The sequence below is a fragment of the Oncorhynchus nerka genome, linkage group LG5, assembly GCF_034236695.1.
Source record: "Oncorhynchus nerka isolate Pitt River linkage group LG5, Oner_Uvic_2.0, whole genome shotgun sequence".
NCBI classification, from domain to species: Eukaryota; Metazoa; Chordata; class Actinopteri; order Salmoniformes; family Salmonidae; genus Oncorhynchus; species Oncorhynchus nerka.
In genome coordinates, this window is record NC_088400.1 from 9689780 (window position 1) to 9708113 (window position 18334).

Sequence of the window (18334 nt, forward strand, 5' to 3'; positions counted from 1 at the left end):
ACAGCTTGGATTTTGAACCAGGGTGTCTGTAGTGACACCTCAAGCACTGAGATCCAGTGCCTTAAACTGCTGCGCCACTCGGGAGTCCTAAGGTAAACATGTTATCATTAAATTAGACTGTTAAGAGAGACAGTCTCTCTCCATTGGATATCACTGTCATGTGTCATCTTCCCCGTCCCATGTGTCCAGCTTGTCCTACAACATTACATTAGTAGTTGGGTCACTTGTTTTCCTTGCACACAATTAATGCATTTTTGGTGCTAGAGTGGCCTCCCTCCCTCCCTCCCTCCCTTCACTCTTTGCTCTTGATGGTCAATCCTTTATTATATAATCTCACAAAGCTCTTGTTTGATACATTCAGAGGATGGTTTGTCCCAGACTGGATGTCACCTCTTATGAATCACCATAAGTAACCCTTAGACAACGTGTTTTGTCTAGTCTAGTGAGAGACAGAGAGAGAGAGAGAGAGAGAGACAGAGAGAGAGAGACAGAGACACAGAGACAGAGAGAGAGACAGAGAGAGAGAGAGAGAGAGAGAGAGAGAGAGAGAGAGAGAGAGAGAGAGAGAGACAGAGAGAGACAGAGAGAGACAGAGAGAGAGAGAGAGAGAGAGAGAGAGACACAGAGAGAGAGAGACACACAGAGAGAGAGACACACAGAGAGAGAGAGAACATCAGCGCCACAGGTAACTTCCACAAAGCTGTGAACGATCTGAGAGACAAGGCAAGAAGGGCATTCTATGCCATCAAAAGAAACATAAATTTCAACATACCAATTAGGATTTGGCTAAAAATACTTGAATCAGTCATAGAGCCCATTGCCCTTTATGGTTGTGAGGTCTGGGGTCCGCTCACCAACCAAGACTTCACAAAATGGGACAAACACCAAATTGAGACTCTGCACGCAGAATTCTGCAAAAATATCCTCAGTGTACAACGTAGAACACCAAATAATGCATGCAGAGCAGAATTAGGCCGATACCCACTAATTATCAAAATCCAGAAAAGAGCCGTTAAATTCTACAACCACCTAAAAGGAAGCGATTCACAAACCTTCCATAACAAAGCCATCACTTAAAGAGAGATGAACCTGGAGAAGAGTCCCCTAAGCAAGCTGGTCCTGGGGCTCTGTTCACAAACACAAACACACCCTACAGACCCCCAGGACAACAGCACAATTAGACCCAACCAAATCATGAGAAAACAAAAAGATAATTACTTAACACATTGGAAAGAATTAACAAAAAAACAGAGCAAACTAGAATGCTATCTGGCCCTACACAGAGAGTACACAGCGGCAGAATACCTGACCACTGTGACTGACCCAAAATTAAGGAAAGCTTTGACTATGTACAGACTCAGTGAGCATAGCCTTGCTATTGAGAAAGGCCGCCATAGGCAGACATGGCTCTCAAGAGAAGACAGGCTATGTGCTCACTGCCCACAAAATGAGGTGGAAACTGAGCTGCACTTCCTAACCTCCTGCCCAATGTATGACCATATTAGAGAGACATATTTCCCTCAGATTACACAGATCCACAAAGAATTCGAAAACAAATCCAATTTTGAAAAACTCCCATATCTACTGGGTGAAATTCCAGTGTGCCATCACAGCAGCAAGATTTGTGACCTGTTGCCACGAGAAAAGGGCAACCAGTGAAGAACAAACACCATTGTAAATACAACCCATATTTATGCTTATTTATTTTATCTTGTGTCCTTTAACCATTTGTTGAAACACTGTATATATATAATATGACATTTGTAATGTCTTTACTGTTTTGAAACTTCTGTATGTGTAATGTTTACTGTTAATGTTTGTTGTTTTTCACTTTATATATTCACTTTGTATGTTGTCTACCTCACTTGCTTTGGCAATGTTAACACATGTTTCCCATGCCAATAAAGCCATTGAATTGAATTGAATTGAGAGAGAGAAAACAGGGAACATGGCCCATCGGCTTCCACAGTCTGCTAGTTGGAACACTGACGCTGCTGAATAATTTGTTAGAGATTGGGGGGGAACTCATTTGAATAATGGATGGCCCTCATTGGTAAATCATGCTCTCGTATGTCAAAAGTAAACTTAAATGTTGGACACTTTGGGATGAACTTTTAAAAATGATCACCAGTATCACGAAGAGCTCATGAAGATGTACTGTAGTTAGGGGCACCCTATTTCTTACATAGTGCACTTCTTTTGACCAGAGACTTATGAGACCTGGTCAAAAGTAGTGCACTATATAGGGAATAGGGTTCCATCTGGGACACCTACAGTGCCCTCAGAAAGAGTTCAGACCCCTTGACTTTCTCCACAGTTTGTTACGTTACAGCCTTATTCTAAAATGTATTCAATAAAACATTTAAAAAGCTCAATCTACAAAAATGCCCCATAACGACATCACATTGCCCCATAATGACATCACAATGCCCCATAATGACATCACAATGCCCCATAATGACATCACATTGCCCCATAATGACATCACAATGCCCCATAATGACATCACAATGCCCCATAATGACATCACATTGCCCCATAATGACATCACAATGCCCCATAATGACATCACAATGCCCCATAATGACATCACAATGCCCCATAATGACATCACAATGCCCCATAATGACATCACAATGCCCCATAATGACATCACAATGCCCCATAATGACATCACATTGCCCCATAATGACATCACATTGCCCCATAATGACATCACAATGCCCCATAATGACATCACATTGCCCCATAATGACATCACATTGCCCCATAATGAAAAAGCGAAAACAGGTTTAGAAATGTTTGCAAATGTGCAAAAGTAGAGGTATTCAGACCCTTTACTTAGTACTTTGTTGAAGCAACTTTGGCAGCGATTACAGCCTTGTGTCTTCTTGGGTATGACGCAACAAGCTTGGCACACCTGAATTTGGGGAGTTTCTCCCATTCCTCTCTGTAGATCATCTCAAACTCTGTCAAGTTGGATGTGGAGCGTCGCTGCACAGCTATTTTTAAGTCTCTCCAGAGATGTTAGATCGGGTTCAAGGCTCTGGCTGGGCCACTCAAGGACATTCATGGACTTGTCCCGAAGCCACTCCTGCGTTGTCTTGGTTGTGTGCCTTAGGGTCGTTGTCCTGTTGGAAGGTGAACATTTGCCCCAGTCTGAGGTCCGGAGGTCCTGAGTGCTCTGGAGCAGGTTTTCATCAAGGATATCTCTACACTTTGCTCCATTCATATTTTCCTCGATCCTGACTAGTCGCCCAGTCCCCGCCGCTGAAAACCATCCCCACAGCATGATGCTGCCACCACCATGCTTCACCGTAGCAATGGTGCCAGGTTTCATCCAGACGTGACACTTGGCATTCAGGCCAAAGAGTTCAAGCTTGGTTTCATCAGCCCAGAGAATATTGTTTCTCATTGTCTGAGAGTCTTTAGGTGCCTCTTGGCAAACTCCAAGGCCTGATCAGTGGAGTGCAGCAGAGATGGTTGTCCTTCTGGAAGGTTCTCCCATCTCCACAGAGGAACTCTGGAGCACTGTCAGAGTGACCATCAGGTTCTTGGTCACCTCCTGGACCAAGGCCATTCTCCCCTGATTGCTCAGTTTGGCCGGGCGACCAGATCTAGGAAGAGTCTTGGTGGTTCCAAACTTCATCCATTTAAGAATGATGGCCACTGTGTTCTTTGGGGACCTTCAATGCTGCAGAATGTTTTTGGTACCCTTCCCCAGATCTGTGCCTCGACACTATCCAATGCTCTGACATGCACTGTCAACTGTGGGACCTTTATATAGACAGGTGTGTGCCTTTCCAAATCATGTCCAATCAATTGAATTTACCACAGGTGGGCTCTAATCAAGTTGTACAAACATCTCAAGGATGATCAATAGAAACAGGATGCACCTGAGCTCGATTTTGAGTCTCATAGCAAAGAGTCTGAATTATTTATTTGAAGACACATATTGATGCCATAAGTCAATGGTGCCACCAATGATTTTAGAAGGCGAGATAATGATGATTTAAAGGTTTTCACCTCCAGAGGTGGTCAGGAAGATCTGATCACAATCAGATCATAATGCATCTTTTAAACATCTACACCTGTCTGAAAATGTGTCCACAATCAGAATGTGGATGAGTTCAGGACAAAGGATGCATGTTAGACCCAGATATAAACAGGGCTTTAGTCTTCTCTCCATGTTATGACCTGCTGTAGTTACTGCTCGGCCACCTGTCTGTCTGTCTGGAGACTGATTGAAACAGGCACGCAAATAGCACTCCCTGCTAATCTATTGTGGTCAGTCAGAGAGCCCGATGAACCAATATCTAATTAACTATGCAGCGATGCAAAGCAATCCCATGCCAGAGGCTAGGATCCATACGGAGATCTGTGTGAGATGGTGGATGCAAGCAACACATCACATCCAGTTTATTTCCAATGATATATGTCAAAGCTAAATGTGATAGAGAAGTGGGAAAATAGGACTTTATGTTATTGCTCAGAATGTACTATTTAGAATGTACTATTTAGAATGTACTATTTAGAATGTACTATTCAGAATGTACTATTCAGAATGTACTATGCAGAATGTACTATTTAGAATGTACTATTTAGAATGTACTATTTAGAATGTACTATTCAGAATGTACTATTCAGAATGTACTATTTAGAATGTACTATTTAGAATGTACTATTTAGAATGTACTATTTAGAATGTACTATTCAGAATGTACTATTCAGAATGTACTATTTAGAATGTACTATTCAGAATGTACTATTCAGAATGTACTATTTAGAATGTACTATTTAGAATGTACTATTTAGAATGTACTATTTAGAATGTACTATTTTGACATTGAGATCTTGGGACTAAAAGGTTATATTTGCAAAATGATGAATCTGAGATAATTGGCTTTAAATAAAAATAAAAATATATCTAGGCAAGTCAATTAAGAACAAATTCTTATTTACAATGATGGCCTACACCGGCCAAACCCGAACGACGCTGTGCCAATTGACGCACCGCCCGATGGGACTCCCAATTACGGCCGGTTGTGATAGAACTTGGATTCGAACCAGGGTGTCTGTAGTGACGCCTTTAGCACTGAGGGACAGTGCCTTAGACTGCTGCGCCACTCAGGAGCCCATTGGTTTGAATGGTGTCAGTAATTTTTATATTGTATTCTTTTGAACTTAACAACATGAATTAAGGTATTTAGAGTACTATATACTGTAGGAGGAGAACATTGAACAGAAAATGGTTATGTCAATAACTTCATTTTGACAAAAATGTAGATAGAACCTTATAGTACCTAACTCTCCATTTAGAATATTTTCAAGTCTTATCTGAAGAAAGCCCCCCAGTCTCCCGGCCCCCCAGTCCCCCAGACCTCCAGCACAACCCCAGCCACCCAGTCCCCTGGCCCACCAGTCCCCCATCCCCCCAGTCCCCAAGCCCCTCAGTCCCCTGGCCCCCTAGTCTCCCAGTCCCCCAGACCTCCAGACCCCCAGCACAACCCCAGCCATCCAGTCCCCCGGCCCACCAGTCCCCCATCCCTCCCAGTCCCCAAGCCCCTCAGTCCCCTGCCACACCAGTCTCCCAGTCCCCCAGACCTCCAGCACAACCCCAGCCACCCAGTCCCCCATCCCCCCAGTCCCCAAGCCCCTCACTCCCCTGCCCCCCAGTCTCCCAGTCCTCCCAATCCCCCAGACCTCCAGCCCCACAGCACAACCCCAGCCACCCAGTCCCCGGCCCACCAGTCCCCCATCCCCCCAGTCCCTAAGCCCCTCAGTCCCCTGGCCCACCAGTCTCCCAGTCCCCCAGACCTCCAGCACAACCACAGCCACCCAGTCCCCCGGCCCACCAGTCCCCCATCCCCCCAGTCCCCAAGCCCCTCAGTCCCCTGGCCCACCAGTCTCCCCCAGACCTCCAGCACAACCCCAGCCACCCAGTCCCCCATCCCCCCAGTCCCCAAGCCCCTCACTCCCTGCCCCCCCCAGTCTCCCAGTCCTCCCAATCCCCAGACCTCCAGCCCCACAGCACAACCCCAGCCACCCAGTCCCCGGCCCACCAGTCCCCCATCCCCCAGTCCCCAGCTGCAACCTCAGGCCCCCATCAATCCCCCATTCCCAGCCCAATGAAATTACATTCTGCACCCAGGCCAGACCAACCAAATGAAAGGTCACCGCATGGCCACAGCCTCTTCCAGAAAGGCAATTTGCTCCAAGCCTGTCAGAGGAGAGGGGGGATTAGGATTGACAGACGAGGTATACTTTTAATTTGACTACCCATAGTCATGCCACCGATTAATCCCAATCAGGATGTTGATTTAACAATGCATTGACCTTTAGCCAGAGTTCATCCACAGTGACAAGTTAATCTACATAGCATATAGATATAAACGATGGAGCTGTATCGGAGGTTGAGATGACTATAAATATAAATGATGGAGGAGTATCTGAGTCTATAGGTTGAGTTGACTATTGCTTCCCTCTGAGACCTAAAACCAGAAACTGGTCATAAATTGTGACCGTTTAATTCCTTGATAGTGATCATTGCTTTACATTATAGTATATGGTCTACAATAAGTTTACCAGGCAGCTTGTTTGATTTGTTTATAGTTTAGCAGTTCTTCCAAATCCAAATTCAGTTTGTATTTTCTAGAGCAATACATTTGTACTTTGATACAAAGATCAAGATGTCAAGAGGTACGTGCTCCCCTGAGTACAAACATCAGATCGCATGGCAAACAGATGTTCAGTCCATAATATTGACACGTTCATATAGCAGCGTATACAGTACTTACCACCTAAGGCTTGCTTCATCACAAAATTCATGGTTCCTTCTGATACTCTCGTCTTCTACAGACAAACACAACTGTGCATGTAGCCGCCCCTTCTTTACCAGATCTCTGTTGCCTTCCTCAGTCTGTGTGAGTGTTTACTTCTTGATCCAAGCTGTGGAGAGAGGAGAGATAGGAGAGATAGGAGAGAGAGGAGAGAGAAAGGAGAGAGAAAGGAGAGAGGGAAGGAGAGAGAATGTTAACAAGGAGAATGATGTTAACAAAGGATATGGAGAGTGGCTATGTATGGTTGAGGCGGTAGGGTGTGTGTATGTGTGTGTGCGTGTGTGTGTGTGTGTGTGCGTGTGTGGTTGTAGAGCATAAAGATGTATCAATCTCTATGTTGTGGAGTCTACATCTATGTAGAACAGAGTAGATTTCCTGCTACAGTATCTCATCACTGAGCTCTATTAGAACAGAGTAGATTTCCTGCTACAGTATCTCATCACTGAGCTCTATTAGAACAGAGTAGATTTCCTGCTACAATATCTCATCACTGAGCTCTATTAGAACAGAGTAGATTTCCTGCTACAGTATCTCATCACTGAGCTCTATTAGAACAGAGTAGATTTCCTGCTACAGTATCTCATCACTGAGCACTATTAGAACAGAGTAGATTTCCTGCTAAAGTATCTCATCACTGAGCTCTATTAGAACAGAGTAGATTTCCTGCTACAGTATCTCATCACTGAGCTCTATTAGAACAGAGTAGATTTCCTGCTACAGTATCTCATCACTGAGCTCTAGAACAGAGTAGATTTCCTGCTACAATATCTCATCACTTAGCTCTATTAGAACAGAGTAGATTTCCTGCTACAGTATCTCATCACTGAGCTCTATTAGAACAGAGTAGATTTCCTGCTACAATATCTCATCACTGAGCTCTATTAGAACAGAGTATATTTCCTGCTACAGTATCTCATCACTGAGCTCTATTAGAACAGAGTAGATTTCCTGCTACAGTATCTCATCACTGAGCTCTATTAGAACAGAGTAGATTTCCTGCTACAATATCTCATCACTGAGCTCTATTAGAACAGAGTATATTTCCTGCTACAGTATCTCATCACTGAGCTCTATTAGAACAGAGTAGATTTCCTGCTACAGTATCTCATCACTGAGCTCTAGAACAGAGTAGATTTCCTGCTACAATATCTCATCACTGAGCTCTATTAGAACAGAGTAGATTTCCTGCTACAGTATCTCATCACTGAGCTCTATTAGAACAGAGTAGATTTCCTGCTACAGTATCTCATCACTGAGCTCTATTAGAACAGAGTAGATTTCCTGCTACAGTATCACATCACTGAGCTCTATTAGAACAGAGTAGATTTCCTGCTACAGGAAACCATTGGCGCTGCTGGATATTTCACCTCCTAGATGTCCCTCTGGTCCCCCCTTTGAAAGACAATCCCATTCCCCAGAACAGCCAGGATCAATACTAAGGTACTCTCCTGTGTTAAAATACTAAAGAATACTCTATGTTTGAGACCCAGGGAGGTTAAGGGTGCTTGAGACCCAGGGGGGTTAAGGGTGCTTGAGACCCAGGGGGGTTAAGGGTGCTTGAGACCCAGGGGGGTTAAGGGTGCTTGAAAACCAGGGGGTTAAGGGTGCTTGAGACCCAGGGGGGTTAAGGGTGCTTGAAACCCAGGGGGTTAAGGGTGCTTGAGACCCAGGGGGGTTAAGGGTGCTTGAAACCCAGGGGTTAAGGATGCTTGAAACCCAGGGGGGTTAAGAGAAGAGCCTCATGTCCATAAACACACAGTTGTCTTGATTAGCTCCAGGCAACAGATGTAGAGATGTAGGCTTGCGTCCCAAATGGAACCTCATTCCCTATACAGTGCACTACTGTTAGGGCTCTGATCAAAAGTAGTGCACTATGTAGGGAATAGGATGCCATTTGGAACGTAACCATATTCTATAGGGCATCAGCACTGAGCTGAGTGCTTTCAGTGCATTAGCCCCTGCTACTAGTCATCTGGACACGGTATCTCCTTAAAATAGCAGTCAACAGAAATTTTTTATAACTAGTGTAGTGCCAACAGCCAACTACATTAGAATAGAGGGCTTTTCATGTTCTGCTTGCTTGTTGATATAGAGTAGAACTCTATGCAAGTGTAGATGGTTGTTGACTGTACAACCCCAGGAAGTTAATCCCTACCATATTAATAGTTTCCTTATTTAAAAAAAAAAATATATATATATATATATATATATATATATATAATGTCAAACTTGATGACTCTAAAATGTTTCACGTTGATAGGCCCTTGTGAAGTGGATTTACAAAGGATTTAAATGGACACGTAAAATTTGATTTGTTAATTTATCAATAACTCAGTCATCTCTTAAACCAATCCCTTAGCTTTGGTATCAATTTGAATTTATGGTTCATGAAAATACATCGTATTTTTAAATTTTTTTATATCCAAGATGGAGGAAAATCTATCCTAATGGACCCACGCGGACTGTAGGCAAATCTGTTCAGCATGAGGAAAGACACCTACATACAAAGTTTTAAGTCTGTTGGTGGTGTTCAAAGTCAGGGGTCGCAGAGGGACTGCAGTGGGGTCGTAAAATACAGTATATACACTATATATACAAAAGTATGTGGACACCCCTTCAAATTAGTGGATTTGGCTATTTAAACAACACTCGTTGTTGACAGGTGTATAAAATCGAGCAAACAGCCATGCAATCTCCCTGGAAAATCATTGGAAGTAGAATGGCATGTACTGAAGAGCTCAGTGACTTTCAATGTGACACCATCATAGGGTGCCACCTTTCCAACAAGTCAGTTTGTCAAATTTCTGCCCTGCTAGAGCTGCCCTGGTCAACTGTAAGTGTTGTTATTGTGAAGTGGAAACGTCTAGGAGCAACAATGGCTCAGCTGCGAAGTGGTAGGCCACACAAGCTCACAGAACAGGACCGCAGAGTGCTGAAGCGCGCAGCACGTAAAAATTGTCTGTCCTCGGTTGAAACACTCACTACCGAGTTCCAAACTGCCTCTGGAAGTAATGTCAGCACAAGAACTGTTCATCAGGAGCTTCATGAAATGGGTTTCCATGGCCGAGCAGCTGCACACAAGCCTAAGATCAACATGCGCAATGCCAAGCGTAGTGGAGAGAGCAGTGGAAATGGGTTCTCTTGCGTGTTGAATCACGCTTCACCTTCTGGCAGTCTGACAGACAAATCTGGGTTTGGGGGATGCCAGGAGAACGCTACCTGCCTGAATGCATAGTGTAAAGTTTGGTGGAGGAATAATGGTGTGGGGCTGTTTTTCATGGTTCGGGTTAGGCCCCTTAGTTCCAGTGATGGGAAATCCTAATGCTACAGCATAGAATTACATTCTAGACGATTCTGTGCTTCCAACTTTGTGGCAACAGTTTGGGGAAGGCCATTTCCTGGCCCCGTGCATAAACCTCATCGAACACCTTTGGGATGAATTGGAACGCCGACTGCGAGCCAGGCCTAATCGCCCAAAATCAAGCCCGACCTCACTAATGTTCTAGTGGCTAAATGGAAGCAAGTTCCCTCAGCAATTTGTCAAATTTCTAGTGGAAAGCCTTTCCATAATAGTGGAGTGGTTATAGCACCATATTAACGCCCATGGTATCCACATACTTTTGGCCATGTAGTCTATATATTTTATTTAGGAACAAAAAAGTAAGAGTACAGATTATTGTAATGGACAATCTATAAAAGTTTGAGATACTTAGACAAATAAAATGTTACTGTTACTGATAAAAAAATAGGAAAATTAATTGAAGGTTATTTGTTGATGAAAAAAATCTACATTGACTGATTTAAAGGTTGTGTCATTAAATGGGTTTGTGTGTAATTCTGGGGGAATGGGAATGGAGTCCCTTACTGAAAAAGTACAAATATCACTGGTCTAGGTGAAATGGGGTGGTGGATATTAAGGTTTATAGGCTGTGAGACTACGTATGACAGCGCCCCCCTATAAGCCAATCGGTGTCATTTATAGGGACTAATTTACTCATGGTCTCTAGTTTCTATGTGCTAGTGGGATGGGCTTCTTGGCTTCTTGACAATGTTCACAATCAATCTAATTCAATCAAATGTATTTATAAAGCCCTTTTTACATCAGCCGATGTCACAAAGTGCTGTACAGAAACCCAGCCTAAAACCCCAAACAGCAAGCAATGCAGAGGTAGAAGCACGCTGGCTAGGAAAAACTCCCTAGAAAGGCAGGAACCTTAGGAAGAAACCTAGCGAGGAACCAGGCTCTGAGGGGTGGCCAGTCCTCTTCTGACTGTGCCGGGTGGAGATTATAACAGTACATGGCCAAGATGTTCAAACGTTCATAGATGACCAGCAGGGTCAAATAATAATAATCACAGTGGTTGTAGAGGGTGCAACAGGCCAGCACCTCAGGAGTAAATGTCAGTTGGCTTTTCATAGCCAATCATTCAGAGTTAGAGACAGCAGGTGCGGTAGAGAGCGAGTTGAAAACAGCAGGTCTGGGAAAGGTAGCACGTCCGGTGAACAGGTCAGGGTTCCATAGCCGCAGGCAGAACAGTTGAAACTGGTGCAGCAGTACGACCAGATGGACTGGGGACAACAAGGAGTCATCAGGCCAGGTAGTCCTGAGGCGGACCATGCCTCAGGACTACCTGGCCTGATGACTCCTTGTTGTCCCCAGTCCACCTGGTCGTGCTGCTGCACCAGGTCCTCCAAGAGAAGCGAAAGAGAAAGAGAGAGAGAGAAAGAGAGAGAGAATTAGAGGGAGCATACTTAAATTCACACAGGATACCGGATAAGACAGGAGAAGTACTCCAGATAAAACAGACTGACCCTAGCCCCGCGACACAAACTATTGCAGCATAAATTCTGGAGGCTGAGACAGGAGGGGTCAGGAGACACCGTCTGACTATATCCCCGGACAGGGCCAACCAGGCAGAATATAACCCCACCCAGAATATAACCCCACCCTGTTCCCAAGAAAGCTAAGGTAACTGAGCTAAACGACTACCGCCCCGTATAACTCACTTCCGTCATCATGAAGTGCTTTGAGAGACTAGTCAAGGACCATATCACCTCCACCCTACCTGACACCCTAGACCCACTCCAATTTGCTTACCGCCCAAATAGGTCCACAGACGATGCAATCTCAACCACACTGCACACTGCCCTAACCCATCTGGACAAGAGGAATACCTATGTGAGAATGCTGTTCATCGACTACAGCTCAGCATTTAACACCATAGTGCCCTCCAAGCTCGTCATCAGGCTCAAGACCCTGGGTCTCGACCCCGCCCTGTGCAACTGGGTACTGGACTTCCTGACGGGCCGCCCCCAGGTGGTGAGGGTAGGCAACAACATCTCCACCCCGCTGATCCTCAACACTGGGGCCCCACAAGGGTGCGTTCTGAGCCCTCTCCTGTACTCCCTGTTTACCCATGACTGCGTGGCCACGCACGCCTCCAACTCAATCATCAAGTTTGCGGACGACACAACAGTGGTAGGCTTGATTACCAACAACGACGAGACGTCCTACAGGGAGGAGGTGAGGGCCCTCGGAGTGTGGTGTCACACAAATAACCTCACACTCAACGTCAACAAAACTAAGGAGATGATTGTGGACTTCAGGAAACAGCAGAGGGAACACCCCCCTATCCACATCGATGGAACAGTAGTGGAGAGGGTAGTAAGTTTTAAGTTCCTCTGCGTACACATCACAGACAAACTGAATTGGTCCACCCACACAGACAGCATCGTGAAGAAGGCGCAGCAGCGCCTCTTCAACCTCAGGAGGCTGAAGAAATTTGGCTTGTCACCAAAAGCACTCACAAACTTCTACAGATGCACAATCGAGAGCATCCTGTCGGGCTGTATCACCGCCTGGTACGGCAACTGCTCCGCCCACAACCGTAAGGCTCTCCAGAGGGTAGTGAGGTCTGCACAACGCATCACCGGGGGCAAACTACCTGCCCTCCAGGACACCTACACCACCCGATGTCACAGGAAGGCCATAAAGATCATCAAGGACAACAACCACCCGAGCCACTGCCTGTTCACCCCGCTATCATCCAGAAGGCGAGGTCAGTACAGGTGCATCAAAGCTGGGACCGAGAGACTGAAAAACAGCTTCTATCTCAAGGCCATCAGACTGTTAAACAGCCACCACTAACATTGAGTGGCTGCTGCCAACACACGGACTCAACTCCAGCCACTTTAATAATGGGAATTGATGGGAAATTATGTAAAATATATCACTAGCCACTTTAAACAATGCTACCTAATATAATGTTTACATACCCTACATTATCCATCTCATATGTATACGTATATACTGTACTCTATATCATCTACTGCATCTTTATGTAATACATGTATCACTAGCCACTTTAACTATGCCACTTTGTTTACATACTCATCTCATATGTATATACTGCACTCAATACCATCTACTGTATCTTGCCTATGCCGCTCTGTACCATCACTCATTCATATATCTTTATGTACATATTCTTTATCCCCTTACACTTGTGTCTATAAGGTAGTAGTTTTGGAATTGTTAGCTAGATTACTTGTTGGTTATTACTGCATTGTCGGAACTAGAAGCACAAGCATTTCGCTACACTCGCATTAACATCTGCTAACCATGTGTATGTGACAAATAAAATTGGATTTGATTTGATCTTCAACCACCAACTTACTACCCTGAGACAAGGCCAAATATAACCCACGAAGACCTCCCCATGGCACAAACCCGAGGGGGGTGCCAACCCGGACAGGAAGATCACGTCAGAGACTCAACCCACTCAAGTGACGCACCCCTCCTAGGGACGGCATGAAAGAGCACCAGTAAGCCAGTGACTCAGCCCTATAATAGGGTTAGAGGCAGAGAATCCCAGTGGAGTGAGGGAAACCGGCCAGGCAGAGACAGCAAGGGTGGTTCGTTACTCCAGTGCCTTTCAGTTCACCTTCAAACCCCTGGGCCAGACTACACTCAATCATAGGACCCACTGAAGAGATGAGTCTTCAATAAAGACTTAAAGGTTGAGACCGAGTCTGCGTCTCTCACATGGATAGGCAGATCGTTCCATAAAAATGGAGCTATAGTCCTGCCTCCAGCTGTTTACTTAGAAATTCTAGGAACAATAAAGAGGCCTGCGTATTGTTACTGTAGCGTACGTGTAGGTATGTACGGCAGGTTCAAATCAGAGAGATATGTAGGAGCAAACCCATGCAATGCTTTGTAGGCTAGCAGTAAAACCTTGAAATCAGCCCTAGCCTTGACAGGACGCCAGTGTAGGGAGGCTAGCACTGGAGTAATATGATCAATTGTTTTTGGTTCTTGTCACAAGAGCAGCTGCTCACCGATTTGACAGCTCCCAACACAGTTACACCTCCGACACCGCCAAAACATCAGCTATGTGGGTGATCTGATTGAATCTAGGCCTAAGAAGAACAATAGCTTTGCTGTGAAACCCTAATTAAAGCTAGTATGGAGTCCAGCTATGCTCTCAACATCCCCATCCCTTCCACTGACACTTTTCCCAGGATTTATTCATATGGGGTCTATGGTGATAAATGATGCCCTCAGCCTCTAACTGGTAGGAGAAGATTACATGGTTCCATTACATTTTTCATTGGAAATAATGAGCCTGGGATATTACGGTCTCATTTGGGTGGCGACTCAGAACGTAGAAAATGTATAGCATGTAAATAAAATATGTGATTTAATAAATTATTGCAAGTAAAGTAATAGGCACTGCATTCTAAATCAATTAAGCATATTTTTACCATAGAGATCCTATAATTCTGCATTCTATGTAATTCTGGGGCTATTACGATATGAATAGGGCATCTGTTCATATGAGTTTCTATTCACCATAGAAGGAGCTGAGAGTAATTAAATTCTGCAAAACACCAAATATTCAATTTAATTCAAGTAAAATTGTGCATTGGGCTCTTTCAATGCAGATAGAATTTCCATTTTCCAAACATGAAATGTAATTGGCTTCAACAAAACATCTAAAGACACGGAATCGATGCAGCGTTTGTAAGTGTAAGTAAATGTCATGTCGGGTAACTGTATTTTTACTAAATTGCTCCCTGTGTCAATATTGCTCCCTTTCATAACATAAGTAACGACAGAAATAGAAGAAAGGATGCCGTCTCTGCTCTCTCATGTATACCAGGAGGGAATAGATGATGGTACGCAGACCCACAAGCCACTGCGGCCCCTCATGATGAGTTCTGTTTTTCTTGTGGTCCCCACCCCCATTCCATGTTGCCCAAGTTGGTGAGTGTAGATGGAACAGGGATATTGTTATTCACGTCGGCACCAACAATGTTAGGATGAAACAGTCAGAGGTCACCAAGCGCAACATAACTTCAGCGTGTAACTTTGCTAGAAAGATGTGTCGGCATCGAGTAATTGTCTCCCAGTTAGGGGAGTGATGAGCTCTACAGCAGAGTCTCTGGCCCCCTCCCAGTTCGGGGGAGTGATGAGCTCCACAGCAGAGTCTCACAACTCAATCACTGGTTGAAAACTGCCTGCCAGTTTAGTGGGGTCTGCCACTAGCACAGACAGTGTAGTCAGCTCTGCTATCCCCATTGAGACCATGTCTGTGCCTCGATTTAGGTCGGGCAAAACTAAACATGGCTGTGTTCGATTTAGCAATCTCACTGGAATCAAGACCTCCTCCATTCCTGTCATTATTGAAGAGATTGGATAATATCTCACATCTCAAAATATACCTACTTAAATGTTAGATCCCTCACTGCCAAGGTAGTCATAATCAATTAACTAATCATAACCTTAATGTGATTGGCCTGACTGAAACATGGCTCAAGCCTGATGGATTTACTGTGTTTAAATGAGGCCTCTCCTCCTGGATACACTAGTGACCATAGCCCCACTGCATCCCACAAAGGCAGAGGTGTTGCTAACATTTACGATAGCGAATTTCAATTGATGGAGGAAAAAAAGACTGTGTTTTCGTCTTTTGAGCTTCTAGCCTTGAAATCTATGCAGCCTACTCAAACACTTTTTATAGCTGCTGTTTACAGGCTTCCTGGGCCAATATTCACATGGAAAAGTCCAACAGACCCAGTCCAAAAGGCTTTCGGCGCCATCATCGACTCATTGGGTTTTGTCCAAAATGTCTCCAGCCTTACGCATTGTGTCACGTTCTGATCATCGTTCTTGTGTGTTTTCCTTGTTTCAGTGTTGGTCAGGACGTGAGCTGGGTGGGCATTCTATGTTGTGTGTCTGGTTTGTCTATTTCTATGTTTGGCCTGATATGGTTCTTCTTAGTCATTGTCTCTGATTGGGAACCATATTTAGGTAGCCTGTTTTGTGTTGGGTTTTGTGGGTGATTGTTCCTGTCTTTGTGTTTGTGGCACCAGATAGGGCTGTTTCGGTTTTTTCACGTTTCTTGTTTTTGTAGATTGTTGTATTTTCATCTTTATTAAAGATGTACAAAAATAACCACGCTGCATTTTGGTCCGCCTCTCTTTCACCAGAAGAAAACCGTTACACATTGCCACAGTCATAACCTGGATATAGTTCCCGTGGAATAAATATTGTGGATCTAATTGTTTTTCCTAATAATCCTGAACTATCGGACCACTATCTAATTATGTTTGCAATCGCAACAAATAATCTGCTCAGACCCAAACCAAGGATAATCAAAAGCCACACCATAAATTCTCCGACCAACCCAAAGATTCCAAGACGCCCTTCCAGACTCCCTCCTTGGCCCTCCCAGACCCCCTCCTTGGCCCTCCTAGACCCCCTCCTTGGCCCTCCTAGACCCCCTCCTTGGCCCTCCTATGTTGAACATAATAAACTGCACCCTATCCTCCAGATGTGTACCAAACTCACTAAAAGTGGTAGTAATAAAGCCTCTCTTGAAAAAGTCAAACTTTGACCCAGAAAATTTCCAAAACTATCATCCTATATCGGATCTCCCATTCCTCTCAATTTGTTTCAAAAAAGCTGTTGAAGACAAAGTTGTATACGAAACGCCCCAGTCTGGTTTTAAAACCCCATCATAGTACTGAGACTGCAATTGTGAAGGTGGGAAATGACCTTTTAATGGCGTCAGACCAAGGCTATGCATCTGTCCGGGTGCTCCTAGACTTTAGTGCCGCTTTTGACGCCCTCGATCACCATATTCTTTTGGAGAGATTGGAAACCCTAACTGGTCTACACGGACAAGATATTGCTTGGTTTAGATCTTTTCTGTCAGAAATATATCAAAAGTTTGTCTCTGTGAATGGTTTGTCCTCTGACAAATCAATGGCACGTTTTGGTGTTCCTCAAGGTTCCATTTTAGGACCACTATTATTTTCACTCTATATTCTACCTATTTGTGATATCATTCGGAAACACAATGTAAACATTCACGGCTATGTGGACTACACACAGCTGTACATTTCGATGGAACATGGTGAAGCCCCAACATTTCCTTCCTTGGAAGCATGTGTTTCAGACATAAGGAAGTGGATGGCGGCACATTTTTTACATTTGAACTTGGACAAAACAGAGATGATAGTTCTAGGTCCCAAGAAACAAAGAGATCTGCTGTTTGATCTGACAATTAATCTTGATGATTGTACAGTCGTCTCAAATAAAACGGTGAAGCACCTCGGCATTACTCTGGACCCTGATCTCTCTTTTGACGAACATATCAAGAATATTTCAAGGGCAGCTTTTTTCCATCTTGGTAACATTCGGAATAGAAACGTTTTGTCCAAAAATGATGCAGAAAAGCTAATCCCTGCTTTTGTCACTTCTAGATTAGACTACTGCAATGCTCTACTCTATGGCTACCCGAATAAAGCACTCATCTAACATCCGTTAGTGCTAAACACGGTGGCTAGAATCTTGACGAGAACCAAACAATTTGATCATATTACTACAGTGCTAGCCTCTGTTAAGGCTAGGGCTGACTTCAAGGTTTTACTGTTAACCTACAAAGCATGGGCTTGCTCCTACCTATCTCTCCGCTTTGGTCCTGCCGTACATACCTACACGTACGCTACGGTCACAAGACACAGGCCTCCTTATTGGCCCTAGAATTTCTAAGCAAAAAGCTGGAGGCAGGGCTTTCTCCTATATTCTATCCATGTGAGAGACGCAGACTCGGTCTCAACCTTTAACCTGTTGAACCCTAACCCTAAGTCCTACTGAAGACTCATCTCTTCAGTAGGTCCTATGATTGAGTGTAGTCTGGCCCAGGTGTTCGAAGCTGAAAGGCAAGGCACTGAAGTGACCCTGTTACGGGGGCTGAGTCGCTGGCTTACTAGTGCTCTTCCATGCCGTCCCTAAGAGGGGTGCATCAATTGACTGGGTTGAGTCACTGATGTGATCTTACTGTCCGGCTTTGCGCCCCCCTCGGGGTCGTGCGGTCAGTGGTGGAAAAAGTAACCAATTGTCAGACTTGAGTAAAAGTAAAGATACCTTAATAGAAAATGACTCAAGTGAAAGTCGCCCTGTAAAATACTACTTGAGTAAAAGT

The 18334-nt window shown here is 44.4% G+C and overlaps 1 protein-coding gene across 1 annotated transcript in view; it reads right to left on the reverse strand.

The window, feature by feature from the left end:
- cplx2b (complexin 2b) overlaps positions 1 to 18334 on the reverse strand; it is a 60605-nt gene that overhangs the window by 21728 nt on the left and 20543 nt on the right. Inside the window, exon 2 of the mRNA XM_029660694.2 lies at positions 6798 to 6948. Within this exon, the coding sequence (XP_029516554.1) occupies positions 6798 to 6828 (31 nt within the window). The 5' untranslated portion in view covers positions 6829 to 6948. The remainder of the gene's footprint in view (positions 1 to 6797; positions 6949 to 18334) is intronic.